This window comes from Giraffa tippelskirchi, chromosome 8, assembly GCF_054371585.1.
Source record: "Giraffa tippelskirchi isolate mGirTip1 chromosome 8, T2T-mGirTip1v1.2.pri, whole genome shotgun sequence".
In the NCBI taxonomy this organism is placed as follows: domain Eukaryota; kingdom Metazoa; phylum Chordata; class Mammalia; order Artiodactyla; family Giraffidae; genus Giraffa; species Giraffa tippelskirchi.
The window spans coordinates 62332607-62349860 of NC_137282.1; the positions used below are offsets into that span (position 1 = coordinate 62332607).

General features: G+C 65.1%; 1 protein-coding gene across 1 annotated transcript; it reads right to left on the reverse strand.

The window, feature by feature from the left end:
* Positions 1–1035: 1035 nt before the first annotated feature.
* SLC6A18 (solute carrier family 6 member 18) lies at positions 1036–16952 on the reverse strand. The gene is made up of 13 exons (XM_081524225.1): positions 16840–16952; positions 15806–16038; positions 11088–11228; positions 10337–10474; positions 9693–9874; positions 7785–7895; positions 6900–7012; positions 5999–6127; positions 4572–4728; positions 3804–4008; positions 3435–3594; positions 2190–2352; positions 1036–1188 (listed from the first exon to the last, which is right to left on the reverse strand). The coding sequence occupies exons 1-13, from the start codon at positions 16950–16952 to the stop codon at positions 1036–1038; spliced, it is 1998 nt and encodes a 665-aa protein (XP_081380351.1).
* Between the last annotated feature and the right edge of the window lie 302 nt (positions 16953–17254).

The window sequence follows — 17254 nt, forward strand, 5'->3', positions numbered from 1 at the left end:
TTACCTGGGTCCAAGGGCCCCAGCGCCATCCCGGCCTCCCACGGGGCCGTGTCGGCAGGGCTGGTTCAGCACCACGGACAGCGCTTGCCTGCCTGGGGCTGAGCTCAGAGGGATGTGCTCTGAGCGCGAGGTGGAGGACAAGCAAGGTCTCTGGAAGCCCACCTGTGTGTCCAGGGCCCCTCAGGACCATCCCCGGCTGCTAGAGGAGGGTGTGAGGAGGCGAGCGGGCCCCGGAAAGGGCAGGTCTTGTCTGAGGCTGCTGGGAGGGGGGCTTGGCGCAGGAAGGGACCTGCGCTCGGGGAGGAGGCTGGCCTTCCTCTCCCGGAGAGAATGGAGACCTGCGTGATGATCGGCCTTCCCTTCCCTCCTTGACTTGAAAGTCTCAGAAGAGTAAAGGGCAGTGCTTCTGAGCTAAGCCTGCGAATAGCTGGCCTCACGGCTAGCATCTCGGTGCCCCGGCTCCCTGGCCTTTGGCAGGGGAGGGATGGCCCATGCTTCTGGGACGATTCTCTGTGCACCAGGTGCCCCGAGGTCCCCATCACGTGCACCCAGGATAGACCCTCCCCGGAACCAGGGCTCAGGTACAGAGGGGTGCTTCTGTGGGGCTGAGCCTCCATCCCAGCCCTGCGGCCTTCCCTACAGGTGGCCCTGCCTCAGGCTGTGTGTGGGTGCCGGCGGGCCTTCCCAGATGCTCCTCCCCCTACCCCTGGCCGACCGTTGGGACCCCCGCTGTTTTGCCCGTGGACTCAGGGCACGGCCTCCCCAAGGGCCCCGTGCAGGACTGCCAGCCACAGGGCCCAGGAGGCGGACCGCAGACTTGCCCGTTTGGAGAAGTGCGTGGACTGTGATGGGGGAGCCAGGCAGTGCCGTGAGCGGGTCCAGAGGTTGCAACAGCGTCGGGAACAACGACCACGGGCCCTTGGGGCCAAGCGCGCATGTATTGGTGCCGCCCCAGCTGTGGCACAGGCAGGCCTCCCCGCCACCCCGGCCCCGGGCTCAGCGGGCCCTGCCGCCCCGTGGCTTCGGGCATCCGTCCTATGGCAGGTCCCGCATCTTCTCTCTGCACCGGGTGAGCAGCTGACCCAGCGCCACCGCCGGGATCCACAGGGTGGGCAGGAAGGACAGGAGCGCACAGGTGGCCAGCACCCAGCCCGGGTAGGGCTTCTCCTGCCGTGAGGGGAACTGCTCCTGCAGGACACGAGGCCTGAGGGGGTGTCCGGGAAGCAGACAGGTCGCCCCACGTGCGCTCCCTGCATGGAGGAGGCTGGCCCTTGGCCACAGGGGCCCTGAGCGTGGGGGGCGGCCTCAGCCTGTCTCTTCCTTTATTGGAGCCCCCCGCTCCCTGGCAGTGGACACCTGGGCAGCTGAAGTCTCTGGGACTTGGCTGGGCGAGCCACCCATGGGGTTAGGCTCCGAGAGGCAGGCCGGGGACCTGGGGTGTCGCGTTCTGGAGGGAGCCGCCCTGGACGACCTGAGGGGCCTCACGGTCCTAGGGCTGCCTGGGGCTGACTGCTGGGCCTGGTCAGACTCCATGCTCCCTCCGTGAGGGGAGCACCACCCGCCCGAGCTCAGGCCCTGCAGTGACTCTAAGATGGCGTCATCCCTCCTATGCCCTCCTGGCCATGTGGGGCAGCTGCTCTCTGGGGAGACTTTAGAACCAGCTGCGTGCACACCGCAGAGAAGGGGAAGCTCTGAACTGGCAGATGGAAGGCAGGCTGGTGGAGCTCACAGGCTCAGCGCACAGCCTGGGCCCAAGAGCTGGCAGCAGAGTCCAGGCCACGCCCCACGCTCTGGCTGGCTCCGTGGCAGGGTCCCATCGGAGACCGGCCAGGCATCTGCAGAGCCGGCCCCACCGCATGTGGGGAGTGTGGCCTGAAGCCACGTCTCCAAGGGAGGGGCTGCAGGGACCTGTGGGGTCACCAGAGTGTGGAACCTGTACCTGCCCTCCCGCCACTGACCGAGGCCCTCGCCCAAGGTCAGCCCCAAGGTCACTGGGACTGCTGGAGTCAGCACCGATGCCCCAGAGGACATCAAGGGCCAGGGGATCAGGGGTCTTAGGGAAAAAGCAGCCCACTTGGGCCCCAGGGCACAGATGTCCACTGTGACGGTCCTCTGGGCCCTGGCGGGCACCCGGGGGGCTCAGACTGGGTCCTGGGCCCCTGGGCTGTCCCCCCACCCAAAGGACTTACGTATTGGGGGTTCCAGGCCTTGTAGCCTGGCGGCGAGCTGGCCAGGAGGGCAACATAGGTCACAAAGATGGTCAGCAGCAGCAGGGGGCTCACGACCTTCCAGGTCGCCCGCCAGTAGAAGCTGGGCCACCTCCCAGTCATCCAGGCTACATCATCGCAGAGCCTGCCGCAGAGACTGGGCTCAGGCCCCATCCGCAAGGCCAGCAGCCTTTGTCCTGCCACCAGGTTGTGGCCCACGGGACTGTCCCCACCTCCACTCTGACCTGGACACGTGGCCCCTGGACGAGGCAGCCCTCTTGGGTTCTGGTGAGGACTTGCTCCGCCCCCAGGTCAAAGGGTGGGAAAGGCCCGAGGGGCTGGTGAGCCCAGCCAAGGGAGCGGCAGGACCTGTGGGTCTGGCCCCGGTCAGGGGGGCTCCAGCTCTGTGGGCACAGAGAAGCCCCACCAGCTATGGGGGGAGCGACGCCTGACCTGGGTCCCAGGACAGGGACAGAGGCCCAGGACACGTAGCAGCAACTGCACACACGGGAGGGAGTTTCAGCCGCTCCGGACCCCTCCACGGGGCCGCCTGCCTGTCCTGAGGGTCCCCTTCTGAGACCGCGCGGCCCCCTGAGTCCAGGGGCGCACCATCCCCCACACCACTGCTGGGTCTGCCTCTTACTCCCAGTGCTCGAGGCGGGCGTGTCCCCCTGGGGACAAGCCCCCATCCCTCTGCCCGTAGAGCAGCACGGATGCTGGCATTCAGGGCCTCTCGGGAGCTCTGAGAGCAAAGGTCAGGGGTCACAACCTCTAGGGTCCCCATCTGGGCAGGGTGACAGGTGTGAGTGACAGGTGTGAGTGCAGGTGTATGTGTGCATCTGTGAGTGACAAGTGTGAGTGGAGGTGTGAGTGCAGGTAAGAGAAACAGGTGTAAGTCGGTTGTGCCTCGGGCCTGGGCCGGGTGAGGGTGGTAGAATGTTGCTGGGCCTCCTCGGAGGCCTCCAGGGGAGGTTGGCTCTCGGAGTTTTGGGAAGGCCCTCCTGCCCTGGGGTCCACCTGTCTTGGACACCGGGAGCTCCCGCAGGTGGCTGGACACCGCTGTTTAGCCACTGGCCTCCCCACAGCCAGGCAGTGGTCCCAGGGTGTGCCTGTGGACAGGTTTGCTGGGGGAGCTCAGATGGCCCGTGTCACCCACAGCTGCCCGATGCCCACTAGGGGACCTGGGGACACGGGGAGCAGAGGGGCGGGCCCGGGTGGCTGACTCACCGCTTCATCCCATAAACGTAAACGACCCCGACCACCTCGAAGAAGGCCAGGAAGATCAGGTTCAGGGCCGCGACGTACTGGTCGAAGATCTCCAGCCAGTAGCTCCCCGACCGCAGTGTGAAGCAGGTGGCCGTGAGGAAGCAGAGCAGGCAGGCCAGAGCTGGACGGGACCCGCCAGGTGTCTCTGGTGCCCCTCCGTGTGCCCGGCACCCCGGCCTGGAGGATACCCTCGGGGGCCATGCGGGATGCAGTGCCCTGCCCGTCCTCCCTGACCCTCGGGGGGTCAGCCCGAGCTGCGGGGACCAGCCCTCGAACCCCGTGGGGGAGGCTCATCTGACGTCCGGCGAGGAGGCCTGGCTGTGCACTCACCTGTCAGCACCTCCTTGGGGACCCTCCTGGGCATGACCCCCAGGTCCAGAAGCGGCGTGATGATGCTCTCCATGTTCCCGAACATGGACGACAGGCCCAGGCTGAAGAGCATCCCGAAGAAGAGCACGGCCCAGACTGGGGCGCCGGGCATGTGGAGCACGGCCTCCGTGAAGACGATGAAGGCCAGGCCCGTGCCCGAGGCGCTCTGCAACACGGTGCACGTGGGCCAGCACGCCCCCCGGGACACAGGCGTGCACCAGCATGCCCCCCCACTGGGACACACGCATGCGCCAGCGGGGGCCACACCAGGACGCACACCCACCCTCACGCTCCCTGCTGGAAGACCAGGGCGCCCTCCTGGGTCAGGCTGAGGTGGCCCTGCCCCATCCGGGCCGTGTTACAACTGCAGATGCTTCTCTGCGGGGAGGGGCCCTGTCCCCTAAATCATCCGCTGTGGGGGACACGCGCCCCAGGGCCTGGGACTCAGGATCCCATTCGACAGCTGTCTACAGGGGCCTGCCCGGCCCCAGCCGCTGTCCCTGCCCCACGTCGGCCCTGTGTACTACTCCCCAGCTGTGGCCTGGCTCTGTGGCCATGCTGGGGCCCCTCTCCCTGGGCTCTGGGCAGCCCCAAGGCCTGCTCTCCCCACCCGGACCCCGCCTGCAGAGCAGGGCCCATCAGAGGCACTGCGTTTAGGCCACGGGGCTCACCCCTGACCCCAGGTCAATGCCTGCAGCCACCTGCAGCCCCGCCATGGCCCCTGGGTACCTTGTCCAGGAAGTCCTCCAGGTGGCAAACCTCCAGGGGGAGCCTGGCCACCCGCGCAGGCTGTGAGACGTTCAGATGCACCAGGGCCACCGCGTAGTTGTCCCTGCAGATGCTCTGTTCGGGCAGGTCGAAGGCGTTGATGAGGTGGAGGATGTTCCTGCGGGGGCAGGGGGCCGGGTGAGCGCACCCCGGAGGCGCGGGCTCTGAGGGGCGCCCCCGGTCTCGTGCCCACATGGGGGACACAGGCTACCCCGGCCCCAGGACCAGGGTACAAACGGGGCCACGCGGCCTCCTGCCCCCCAGCCTGTGGGCTTGGACAGCCCTGGCAGGGGTGGTCTCGAGCTCCTCACACCTCCACGTCCGTCTCAGGGCTCACGGCTCAGATGCCATGGGGGGCATCTGTGTTGGCGAATTCTGCTTGCTAGAACGTGCTTGTCACCCCGCACCCACCCAGTCCCTGCAGAGTCTCAAAGCCATTTGCAGAGATGTCTGGGGTGGCCAACGCGCCGGATCCTGCCAGGCCCCAGGGCGCTCTGCCCCCAGGGCCGTGGATGAGCCTCTCAGAGGCTGGCTAGGGCCGTGGTTTTCTCGTGTGTGTGCATTCCGTCTGTGATTTTGCTGTCGGTGCTGTCTAGCAGCGAGAAGTCAGTGATGCCACCCGAGATGCGGCCGTGGGGGAGCCTGGTGGTGGCCTGTCTGTGGTTTTGTTCACTGGGGGTCTGAGGGGAGCGGCGGGAAGAGCTGGCCCGCAGGGGGATGCTGCTCCCTGGGCACGGCCCCTGCGACCTCTCGGGGTCCCCTAGCAGCACAGGCGCTCCGCTGCGACTGGGGTGTGGGCGGCTGCCCTTCCTCCCCCACGTGGCCGAGGGATCATGGCAGGCATTCCCCTGTGGCCTGCCGACACTGCCGACGAGGCCATCGTCCACGAGCTGCCCTGGACATCCAGCAGCACGCGGAGGGTGGCTCTCGCCTGGGGACCCGCGCTGGGAGGCCACCGGGCCATCCATCCAGGGCAGTGACTTCCCCTGTGGGGCCGTCCTCACTAGGTCGGCTCCTGGACTGTGGTGAGAAATGACCACAGCCTGGGCGACCGGAAGCCGCAGGACATGTAATCTCTTAGCTCTGGAGCAGGGAGTCCAAGACGAGGCGTGGGCAGGGCTGGGGTCCCCCCAGAGGGTCCAGGGAGGGGCCCTGGGTGTGCCTGCGCTTGTGGCCGCCTCCCTGCAACCTCCGCCTCCTCCTCCGTGTCTGCGTGTGCCCCCCTCTCCCGTCAGGACACTGGCTGTCAGATGGGGGCCCACCCCGTGCACAACTCCCTCATCAGAACCGATCTTCTCGGCCAAGACCTGACCTCTAGCTCAGGTCCTGCCCCCGGTTCCAGGCGGACACCCCCACCGACTCCTCCACGCTCGAGGGGCCCCACTTACCGGTCCAGGCACTGCCCATGGTCACTGGCCGCCTTGAATCCCAAGACAGAGAAGACAGCGATGGATGCGTAGAGGGAGGTCATGCTGTTGACCAGCGCGATGCTCACCGCGTCCCTCCTGCAGTTGTTCCTGCAGACGTGCGTGGCCTTAGGGCCCCGGGGGAGGAGGCCTGGGCGGGGCTCGGCCTGGGGTTGGGCGCCGCTCTTGGGTCTGTGGCCATCTCCGAGCCCTCCCCACGACCCCCATCCGGGACCCCAGCTCAAGGCTGCTGCTGCCGCCAAAGCTCAGGGCCTGTCTCCCCTGCGGCCTCGGGGCGGGAGGGAGCTGGGGACCCTGGGTGTGGGTGCGTGGTCTCCAGATGAGAAATGCACCCTGGCCGCCGTGCAAGAGCGGAGGCAGAAGCACAGCAGGAGCGACCATTTGAGGCCCTGGGGGCCCCACCCCCTCTCCTGTGCCCTCGCTGCCCCCACAGACCGCACGCGGAGGCTGCTTTCATTGCATCATCACTCACACCATGTGTTTTATGACCCACGGTCACGTTCGGGCGTCGTAAGGAGGTGGACGCCCAGGCGTCTGTTTTAAGTGCCCGGGAGGCTACACAGGCTGTATTTCTGCTTTTATGACTGTGTGTCACCCAGGCAGCCCCCGGTTAAGGCCTTGTTCCTGGCTTTGATGACCCCAGTTCCCTTCCGGCAGCTGCTCCAGAACTTGCTGCAAGCTGCTTCAGAGGGCCACAGCCTCCTGGCCCTCGGGGTGACTCAGTGATTGCCGGAACCCCAAGAGCTTGGGCTTATCAGCGGCTCGCACCGGTTGACCCCACATTCCAGGAAGGATGTCACGGCAAGCTGCTCGGCGTGCCCTCAGCAGTGCGGCCCCAGCCCTGGTCCCGGCCCCAGCCTACCTGGGCGGGTTGTAGCTGGCAAAAGCGATGTGTCCTCCAAAGGCCAGGGACAGGGAGAAGAATATCTGGGTGGCCGCGTCCAGCCACACCCGGGGGTTCTGCAGGACCCGCAGCTGGAGGGGGACGGGGACCCGTGGTCCGCAGACAGGCCCCCCAGCCCGGTGCCTCCTGGTCTAGCCTGTGCCCAGCGTCCCCAGGACACTTCCACGAGCAGTGTCCCCACGGGGACCACGTGTGAGGCACGCACGTGATGACACGGCCAGTTCGGCCTCCCTGCTTTTGACGCGGAATGCCCCCCAGGCCCATCCACAGGAGACGTGGGGCCCTGAGGACTTGGGGATCGGCCCTCTCGGGACTGGGAGTCAGATCCGAGGGTCAGTTCAGCTCCCTGCAGGCTGGGGATTCCGAGGACTTGTGGGCCGGTTAGGGCCCCTTGCACACAGGGCCTGGTGTTCCCACTGGGGGACCCACAATCTCCACCCACGTACCCACCAGCGAGCTCGGCCTGGGAGACTGAGGGGGGCGGAGCCGTGCAGCCCCTGGGGCTCCAGAGACCGTGGAATGGCCCTGTGGCTCCTCGCCTGGTGGGGTCATGTTCCTGAACGAGCCCCTCAAGGATGTGGGGTCTGGGACCCTGGGGGGGACATCAAGGTCCCCAGAAGGCCTCTTCCCCACACCCCCATTTCACACGGTCCCCACATCCCAGACCGCGTTCTCCTCTGCTCCCTGGGCCCCAAACCTGACCCCTGAGACGCCGGGCCGCCCCTCCCTGTGGCCGTCTCTCTGCTCCCGTGGCTGAGGGTGGGAGGGGCCGAGCTGGGCGGGGCCCGGCTTTGTGTCCTGAGCCTGGGCCTGTGGGGGAGCTTAGATGTGGGGCCCACTTACGTCAGGGGTGAACAGGTAGGTCAGTCCTTCCATCGCCCCGGGCAGCGTGAGCCCTCTGACCAGGAAGACTGTGAGGACCAGGTAAGGGAACAGGGCCGTGAAATAAATTGCCTGAAAAAAAAGGCCAGTCGTCAGCCTTCTCTGAGTCCACTCCACACGCAGCCCTGAGACGGCGGGCTGAGGGAGAGGCCTCGGCCCATTGCCGGGTCATGGGGTCTGATTGCAGATGGCGGGCTGTGGGCTCTGTCGCGTTCGGGGGGCTTGGGGCTGCCCTGATGCTCATGTGCGGGTTCTGCCAAGGTGGGCAGTGGCCTCCCTGTGGCCCACAGGCCCCTCCTCCTTCTACCCTGAGGCCCCAACGGGCCTCTTTGTGGGGTCCGTGGGGCGCACACCTGCCCACACGCTCCCCCCCAGCAGGACCAGTCCTCAGTTCTTCCAGGGCTGGGGAGGGGTCTGTACACAGGGCATTTGCAAAAAATTAATCTGCAAATGGGCACCTTCCCTCCTGAGCCCCAGACCTCAAATGCAGACACTGGGGGCCCCCCGGGGCATCTTCAGTGATGTTCGTGCAGGGCTATTCAGGTTTCTGGCTGGCTGGTTGGGTCTGAAATTCCAATCCCCTTGAGCTTGGAGCCCCTCACCTGAGAGTAATTGTCACCCTCACACGTTAACTGAAATAAAGTACACTCAGACCCGCAAACCTCCACAACCACCATGGGGGAGGCCCCGTGGAAACGCATGGAGTGTAGTCACAGTCGTTGAAATCAGGACAAACATAAAAAATACTGGACTTATCCAAGCCCGGGAGGAAGAGAGGTGGGAAGCTGTGTGCTGGGTGCAGTTTGAAAGGCAAACTTGGGAAGCGCGAAGTCAGGCCCCCCTGGTCCTTCTGCTTGGAAATTAGGTGACTTTCAGTAATTCTTTTCACTGCCTAAGTCTCTTTAAAAGATAATGCAGTGTTTAGGGGAGGGAGGTGGGTGGGGGGTCCAGGAAGGGGAACACATGTAAACCCATGGCTGATTCATGTCAATGTATGGCAAAAACTATTACAATATTGTAAAGTAATTAGCCCCCAACTAAAATAAATAAATTTATAAAAAAAAAAAAAAAGATAATGCAGTGTTTAAAACGAAACTGCTGAGAATGCGGGCATTCCCCAGATTAGGATTTAGCTCTCTCGCTGCCTGCCGGGGCCTGGGCTCAGTCCCTGATCAGGGAGCTAAGATCCCACAAGCTGAGTGGTGTGGGGGGAAAAAAAAAGTGCTGAGACTGTGCTTGCTGTTTATGACACTGTAGTAAAAGGTATGACGTCAGCATGGTCACTGGGGGGAGAAGGGCGATGCTGAGGGCTTCCTCTGCAGACTGGTGCAGCGTTGCTAGGAGACGGTGTGGGCTGCAGCCCCCAATCCAACCACCGAGTTACAGCCACCAAGCAAAGGACAGAGAGCGGCATCAAAAAATAACAGAAGAAGAGTGAAACGGGAACAAAGAGCAGAAAATGAATACAAGACGACAGGCTTCACACAGCCAAATCAATAGCGCGTTCAGTGTAAATGCTCGATCTACCCCAAAGGAAAAAGACAGGGATCGTCAGACTGGATAAAAAAGCAAGACCCAGCCGCGTGCTTCTGCAAGAGTCACACTTGAAGCAAAAAGACCCAAACAGACAAAAAGAAAAAGAGCTGGAAAAAACAGATTAATTTAGTCAAGGAAGCTGTAATGGCTATTCTAACAGCACAGTGGACCTCAGAGCAGACTGTCACCGAGCCGAGGAGGTTCGCCTCGTGGGGAGAGGAGCCCAGTTCTCCAGGGACATGGACAGAACCTTTGAACCCCAGAGGCCAAGGAGATGGAAGTGGGGAGGGGTCCTCGGGGGCCGGGCAACGGGGCTGGCCCGCTGGCTCTCACCTTGCCAGTGGTCTCGATGCCCCTGTTGACACACAGGTACACAACTGCCCAGGAGACTGCCAGGCAGAGCAGCAGCCGCCACTGGACCGGGCCGCTGTCGCTGATGTCGGCCGAGACGTTCAGAGTCTGCCGGTACCAGAAGTAGCTCACGGGGCTGCTGTCCCGGCACTCCTGCACGAGCCCTGGAGCCGGGAGGGCCCGCACAGGTGGGCCGCGGGCCACGAGGACCCGGCAGGACCCCGCCACGAGAGCGGGCCCGGGGGGCTGGCCTCCAGGGGCCTCTGCAGCTGCCCGGCATGTCCAGCAGGCGCCAAGCACAAGCTGACACGGGGCCCTCAGGGACAGACGCCCACCCGGCGTCGCGAGCACACTTAAAAACTGTGACTACTCCCCAGACCTGAGGTCTCTGCAGACGGCACGCACCTGGGCTGGTGGGGGGTCCCCCTGAAGACCTAATTCAGGGGGATGAGCAGCCCGACCCGCACGCTTTTCGTCGCCAGGTCTGTGAGCGGCTGTGAGGGCCTGGGTGCTACTTGGTGAGGGCATGGGGCTCCCGGGGTCCCGCAGCAAACAGGCAGCTGCGGGGTAGCAGGACCCAGCTCCGGGGGGCCGGCCACGCTGGGCGTCTCGCCCGACAGCAGTACCTGTGTGGTTGAGGTCAGGCGGGCAGGCGCTCCAGGGCAGCGGGTGCTGGAAGGAGTTGAGGAGGTACCACAGCACCCAGGTCAGGATGGTGTTGTAGTACAGGCTGACCAGGAAGGACACGGTGACACAGGCCAGCCCTGCGGGCACCAGGAAAGGTCAGCGCCTCCCTCTGCCTGCCTGATGGAGCCCCCTCGCTCACAGCCCATGTCTGGTCCCTGCGTCAGCCCCGAGGGCCCCGCTGCCTGCCCGCTGGCCCCTCTCATCCTCCGGCCGGGCGGTGCCCTCCTGGCTGGGCCTCAGTGGTCTGTCCACCAGCCTCGGTCTGCTTCCAGGTGGGGCCTTCGGACAGCCCAAAGCCTCCAGGTGTGTCACAGGCCCGCACGGCGATGCTAGAACCCTCTGCAGCAGAGCCCGCCCCACAGGCACACGGGGACCTGGCTCTGCCCTCTGCCCAGTCTCCCCAGGTGTGTGAGGTATCGGGCCACATGCGCTCAGGGCCCCGTGTGGATGGACTGGCCGACGGGGGTCAGCCTGCTGCTGTTCTGGGCCCTTGCCTGCACCATCATGCCTGATTCCTCCCTGGGGGACCTGCGTGCTGGGACCCCTGCACCTTCCCAACAGGGCCCCTCCAGCTTCCGAACCACCAGGCGTGCACTGGCGTGACGAGCGAACACCCGGCAAACACACGTGGCACGCGTAGACGCAGCCCTGCCCACCCCCCCCGAGCAGCTGCGGGTGGGGGGCACATACCCACGCCGCCCAGGTAGGGCGAGACGGCCATCCACACCCCAGTGCTGCCCCTGCGCAGGCGCTGGCCAATGACGAGCTCGATGTGGAACAGCGGGATGCCCTCGAAGGCCAGGGCGATGACGTAGGGAATGAGGAAGGCGCCTGCAGAGACGCGGCCATCAGTGGGCCTGCCCTCTGCCCGGCCCGGCCTCGGCGAGCGTGACACGGGCGCTGGGGGTGAGGAGAGGCACTCATGGCCGCCAAGGGAGACGGCCCTGACATCGGGGGATTGCTTGTGTTAAAGCCGTGGTTCTCTACCCTCTGGGGCCTGGTGTCCCCCACTCTCTGGGGCTGTGTGGGGTTCCCACTGACATGTTGGGCTGAGCTGCTTCCTCACTGGGGCCCCGACACCCCTGGTCTCTGGGCTCATGGTGGGCTCATGGCAGGGCCTTGCAGGAGGGGGTCACTGGAGGGCCCCCAAGCTGCGCCCCAAGTTGGGGCGGGGAGCCCCTCCCGGCCCCTCACCCTTGCCCGGACACTGGGGGCAGACACAGCAGGGTGGGCCTGTGTGCCGAGCCCCTTGGACGGAGCACGGGCTGCCTCTTGGGAAGAACCCGAGGGCAGGGCAGGCAGACGTGGCGGCTCCCTTCTGCAACGCGAGCCCGCGTGGACAGCGCGGGTCCCGGCAGGTGGGGGGGGGCCTGGTGTCCCTGAGTCCGCAGGCCTGCTGGGGAGATGCGGGTCCCCCCAGGATGCTCCGCACTGTCAGGAGGAGGACTGACTCCCCAGAAGCGAAATTGGCCCTGTGTGCACCGTTGGTGTCTCAGCCGCACGTCCTCTCTCCAGACCCGGGAAACCCGCCTGCTCTGGGCCAGTGCGTGTGGGTGCTTCAGTGCTGCCAGGCCGACTGCAGCTGCTGCCCGCGCTCGCCCGGGTCCAGGTGACCCCAGGGAGCAGCACAGACCGTCAGGCCCCGACCAACAGCACGGGCTGCAGTGGGCACGGCTGTCCCCACTGTCCACGGGAAGCTTGGGTTCAGCTTCCGAGAGCCACTCCCACAAACCACAGGTCCTGTGCTCCTCACCGGCACAGCCTCGTGCTGGCTTTTTCTGCCACTGTCCCAAGTGTGGATGCACTCAGAGCCCTGAGCGGAGCCAGTGGCCACGGAGCTCTTGGTTCACATCGGCCTGACGGGAACCCGAGGCCAGCATGTGGGCAGACAGTGCGTCTCAGTACGCTCCATGCAGCAGCAAAAAGCCAAAGTGCATTAAAGGAGAGAGTTAAGTTCTGGAGGTGCTGGAGGCCCCGGGAAGGCCTCCCAGGGGCGGGAGGGCCCCTGTGGGCAGGTCTTGCAGTGGGGGCTTGGGCAGAGGCCGCCGGGGACCCGGGGTCCGGGTCACAGATGCAGGCACCCTCCCGAGCCGCACTCAGGCCTCAGGATGCACACCTTGCCGCGTGGCGATGGCAGACATGGAACGGCTGCATGCCTAGGGCCTGAGTCCCACACATTTGAGCCGCCGTCTGGGGAGGGTGCGGCCTCCAGGCTGACTGACCCTTGGCCCCCTTCCCCCGTCCCTTCCCGGTCTGAGGGGGAGGCCCCAGCCAGACAGGGTCCAGGTGGAGGCCCCAGGGACTGGCTGAGAGCAGTGTGCGAGGGTCTGGCCCAAGGAGAGGTCTGGGGAGGGGAGAGGGACGGGGTGATGGGCAAGGAGGGGAGGGGAGAGATGGAGAAGGGACGGGGGGGCCTGGCCCGCGGCTCAGTCTCCAGGCTCCAGGGAGAGGAGAACAAGAGGCATTTCTGTGACCCGGTGCCGAGCAGCGTCCACCTTGCGCGTCAGTGCATTTCAACCTCAACACGACCGCCATGGGGATGGGGACCCAGATCACAGACCCGGCTGGGGTGCTAGGGGCCAGGCTTCGGGGGGCTCTGCGTCTGGGGGGACACCCACCCCCTCATGCTGACTCCGGGAGGAGCTGGTGGGGGGCAGCACAGGGCAGCCTTGTTTCTGCTGGACTTGAGGGTAGGAGGAGAGCTAGTCCAGCTTGGCGTGGACCCCAGCGCTGGGGTCCCAGATCCATGACGCTGCGCTGAACTGAGAGGCGTGTGTCTGGTCCTGTCCTGGCTCAGCCTCTGAACTCTAAGCACCCTAGGAGTGTCATGGAGTCGGGCGAGGAGTGCAGCTTGTTGATGCCCATCAACCTTACCTGGTTGACCCCACAGGCCGGGAGCTAGAGGCGCAGGGCAACCCCGCGCCTGGGACTCCCAGCCCCTCCCTCCCCCAGCTGCAGAGTCACCAGCCAGCGGCCCAGGGTCCCGTCAAGGGTGCCTGCCTGGTGGAGGCAGAGGAGGGGGCCATGCAGGGGGCCCTGCCCTCTGGCCCCGCCTCCGCATTGCTCCCCGTCGGCATTCCTGGGTTGCCCTCTTCATGATAAACCTGTAGACCTGAGTGTTTTTCCGAGTCAGTCCCGTGAGCCATTCCAGAAATCTCTGAGTCTTAAGAGGGGTTGCGGGACCCCTTGAATTTGTAGCTAAATTGGAAGAAGCCGCGGTGACCTGGGGACCTGCTACTCTAGATTGGCATCTGAGGGGGGCATCTTGTGGGGCTGCCCTTAGCCTGTGCGGGCAGGGTGGGGTTAGGTCCTGGGGCACCCAGTCGGCATCCACCGAGAACCGGAGGCCCGGTCAGTGTGGGGAAAGCCTCGCACGTTCGGTGCTCCGGCCCCGAGAGCTGAAGGGCCACTGAAGAGCCGTGACAAGGAGCACACGGTCATCAGATGGCCAGCGCTGTGTGCCGCCACCTGTGGGCGGGTCTGGGCAGAGCCTGGGGGTGCTGGGTGCAGCACACAGCCATTCGGTCCAATGAGAAAAGATGCCTCTGGTAGGAACAGTGGCACGGGCCTGTGGGCTGCTGAGAAACACACCTGTGATCTTGAGGAAAGAGCCATGGGAGGATGGAGACAGAGGGACTCACGGGGTGAGGGGGCACCTGCTTCCCAGCCCCACAGAGACCGCAGGGGCCTGGCCGGACACCAGGCTAGACACCCAGCTGGACACCCAGCCGGCGTGCCGCAGCTGCAGTCTACGTGGGAAGGCGGCAGCGGCAGAATTTAAAGGAAGAGCTGAGAGGGCTCGCTCTGCTGGATGCCAGGGCTCCTCACTAAACCACAACAGCAGGAATCGGGGCCTCTGCGGCTCCCTGGGGGGACCCCCCGGCCACAGCCCGGGTCGGAGCCCTGCAGTCAGCGGCCGAGGTCAGCACCCGGCACCTTGCTTCTGCCTCTTCTGCTCATTGCGGAGTGGAGTTTATGTGATGCCCCTGGATGGCCCCGTGTCAATGTCCGCTCAGCTCTGCGGCGATGCTGCCTCCCTCCACGACCTGGAGGCGCAGTCCTGACATCAGGGGGTTGCTGGTGCGAACCAGGCGATGCCCTGTCTGCACGTCACCTCCACCTTGGCTCAGGGTCGCCACACGTGGTCACAGCGGATGGAGGAGGGCCTCTCACTGGTGAGAAGCTTGTTTCATGGCGTTTGGTCAAGAGCTTCCAGCCCGGGAAAGCGGGATCCTGGATCCTACAGGTGTATCTCAGAGCCCCAGGCACGGCGGGTGACGCCCGCGGCCTCGCTGTCTGGATGGAGGCAGAGGTGTCTGCAGGGAGGGGCCCCTGGGCCCCCGCTCTGGCCACTCTGGGCAGCAGGTCAGGCTGTGGGCAGTGCCGTGCTTGCAGATGGCAGAGCCCCGTGCATGGAGGGTCGCCAAGGCCCTGACCTGACCTGACGGGCACCGAGGGCTCCAGGGAGCTCTGTGCATTCCACTCTGTGGTCACGGAGGTGCGGCCGGCAGACCCGGGCCCAGGCGCCCGCCATTCCCCGGACCCCCAGAGGTGCTGGCGCCAGGGTAGCCGTTACAGAGGAATGTCCGTCTGTTTGTCTGCATGTTCAGACTTCCCCACATGCCCCAGATCTTATCATCAAGAAAGAAAGACCTCAAAGACGCAGTGTCTGGATGACCAGGAGGCTTGGTGGGCGGTGCTCATGTGGGCTCTGCCATCCGTGTTGACCCCCCACACACCCATCTCAGGAGGAGAACCAGCCTCTGCCCTTGAAGGGAAAGGAACCCCCCAACCTGCTGACAGGAAGATGGGCTGAATCCTCACCACCTTGGCCTCCCCCTCTCTGAGGCGGAAGGCCAGAGCCGCTGTCCCGCAGGGGACACTCGACCAGCACCTGCCTCGACCTGGAGCTCCGCAGGCCCTGGGAACTGCAGGCCTCAGGGGAGCCTCAGGTCAGACCCCACAAGAAGATGACTCTGCCCGGGAAGCCACCGCCCTGAGCCTGGGGACACAGCAAGCCAAGCCCCACATCCATCCCCCGAGGGCAGCCGCCCACCCGGTATGCGCCTCTTGTCCCCAAGACCAGGCGTGACAGCGAGAGTAGCGGGCTGTTGAGCGAGGTGCTCCACCCAGCGGCTCTGGCTCCGGCCGCGGGCTTCGTGCGGGAGCCTGGGGGCCCATCTCCGCTCCCCGTATGGCCGCGGCCCCCAGGCGGCCTCTGGGGCCTGGTCAGTGAGGACACAGTGCAGATGAGGGGCGCCGGGTGCCCTGACCCCACGAAGCCTGGGCGGGCGGCCAGTGAGCAGCACAGCAAACCTGAGGCCCGCTGGGCCCCGGGGGCCAGATTCCTGCAGCTGGGAGTCCCCACAGCCCGGAGGCCGCGGCGGGGGGCCGACCTGGGGGCTCACCTCCCCCGTATGTCTGGCACAGGTACGGGAACCGCCAGAGGTTGCCCAGGCCCACGGCGAAGCCCACGCAGCTCAGCAGGTACTGGAGCTTGTTGTCCCACGCTGGCCGCGCCTCCCTGCCGCCATCCGCAGGTAGGTCGGGCCCCGGGGTGCCTGCCATGCCTGCCATGTCTGCCACGGCCCGGAGCCTCTGCCTCGGTGGGAAGCTGCCAGCCTTCTGCCCTGCGGGTGTGCTTTTTCATGATTTAAAGGAAAACCAGTGGAGCTGGTTAATTGGTAACAGCCTCCTCCAACCGCACTCCCCTCCCGACCCTGAGCCCTCCGCCATCCATTCCTGCCCGATGTCTGTGGCCGCCACCACCGACGCGAGAACTGCAGGGGTTCCGAGGCTGGGGCCTGTTTAGCTGTTTCATAAACGTTGTTCACTTTTAATAAACTTCCCAGAATTAACTGTCGGCACACGTGTGGCTGTGAGGAGCAGTTCCAAGCGCCCATGTGCCCCCACTCCACACCCTGTAGGTACCTACCAGTGTCACAGCTGACGCAGTGGACACGGCCATCCCCGGAGGAGCCCCCCGTCCCTCAGGTGGCCACACCCTCAACACCCTGCTTCTGCTCCCCCTCCCCACAGAGGGGCGTTGTGTAAACAGTGTGAGCTGGGCTATGGGCCTGGGTCTCTGGAGACCTGCCTGGCAGGCGGTTATATGGCCCGTGGGGCTCTGTGTCCACCACGCACTGACCAGGGTGGCCGTGAGGAAGAGCTGCAATGAGCATCTGCCACGGGGTTTTGTACAAACATGGGCAAATGTCCGAGTAAGACTGCCAGGCCGGGTGCCATGGCTACTTTTAAGCCACAGTTATTTTCCAAAGATGTCCAGACCTCTCAGAGTCTGAACATGACCTTTCCATCTGGCTCCCGATGCTCCCCTTCCATCTGATGATGCTCCCCTTCCATCTGGCTCTGGTGCTCCCATTCCATCTGACTCTCGGTGCTCCCCTTCCATCTGACTCTCGGTGCTCCCCTTCCATCTGACTCTCGGTGCTCCCCTTCCATCTGATGGTGCTCCCCTTGCATCTGGCTCTGGTGCTCGCCTTCCATCTGGCTCTGGTGCTCCCCTTCCATCTGGCTCTGGTGCTCCCCTTCCATCTGGCTCTCGGTGCTCCCTTTCCATCTGGCTCCCAGTGCTCCTCTGCCGAGGATGTCCAGATGAATTCCAGAAGACCATCCCTCCCTTAGCATCCGCCAGCCCCTAGCCCAGGAATCCTCGCAGGTATGAGCCCACTGTGAGCTGTGGTGGGATGGCGACCTGCATCCCCAAGGGGCTCCCTGGGAGGGTGGCAGGGTGGGATGACACCAGGCATGGGGAGGGGCTTGGCCAAGCTCAGGGGGTATGTGAGCCCCTCCCTCAGCTCGGGTCCCCTCCTGTCTGGGGGCTGGAGCGGTGACGA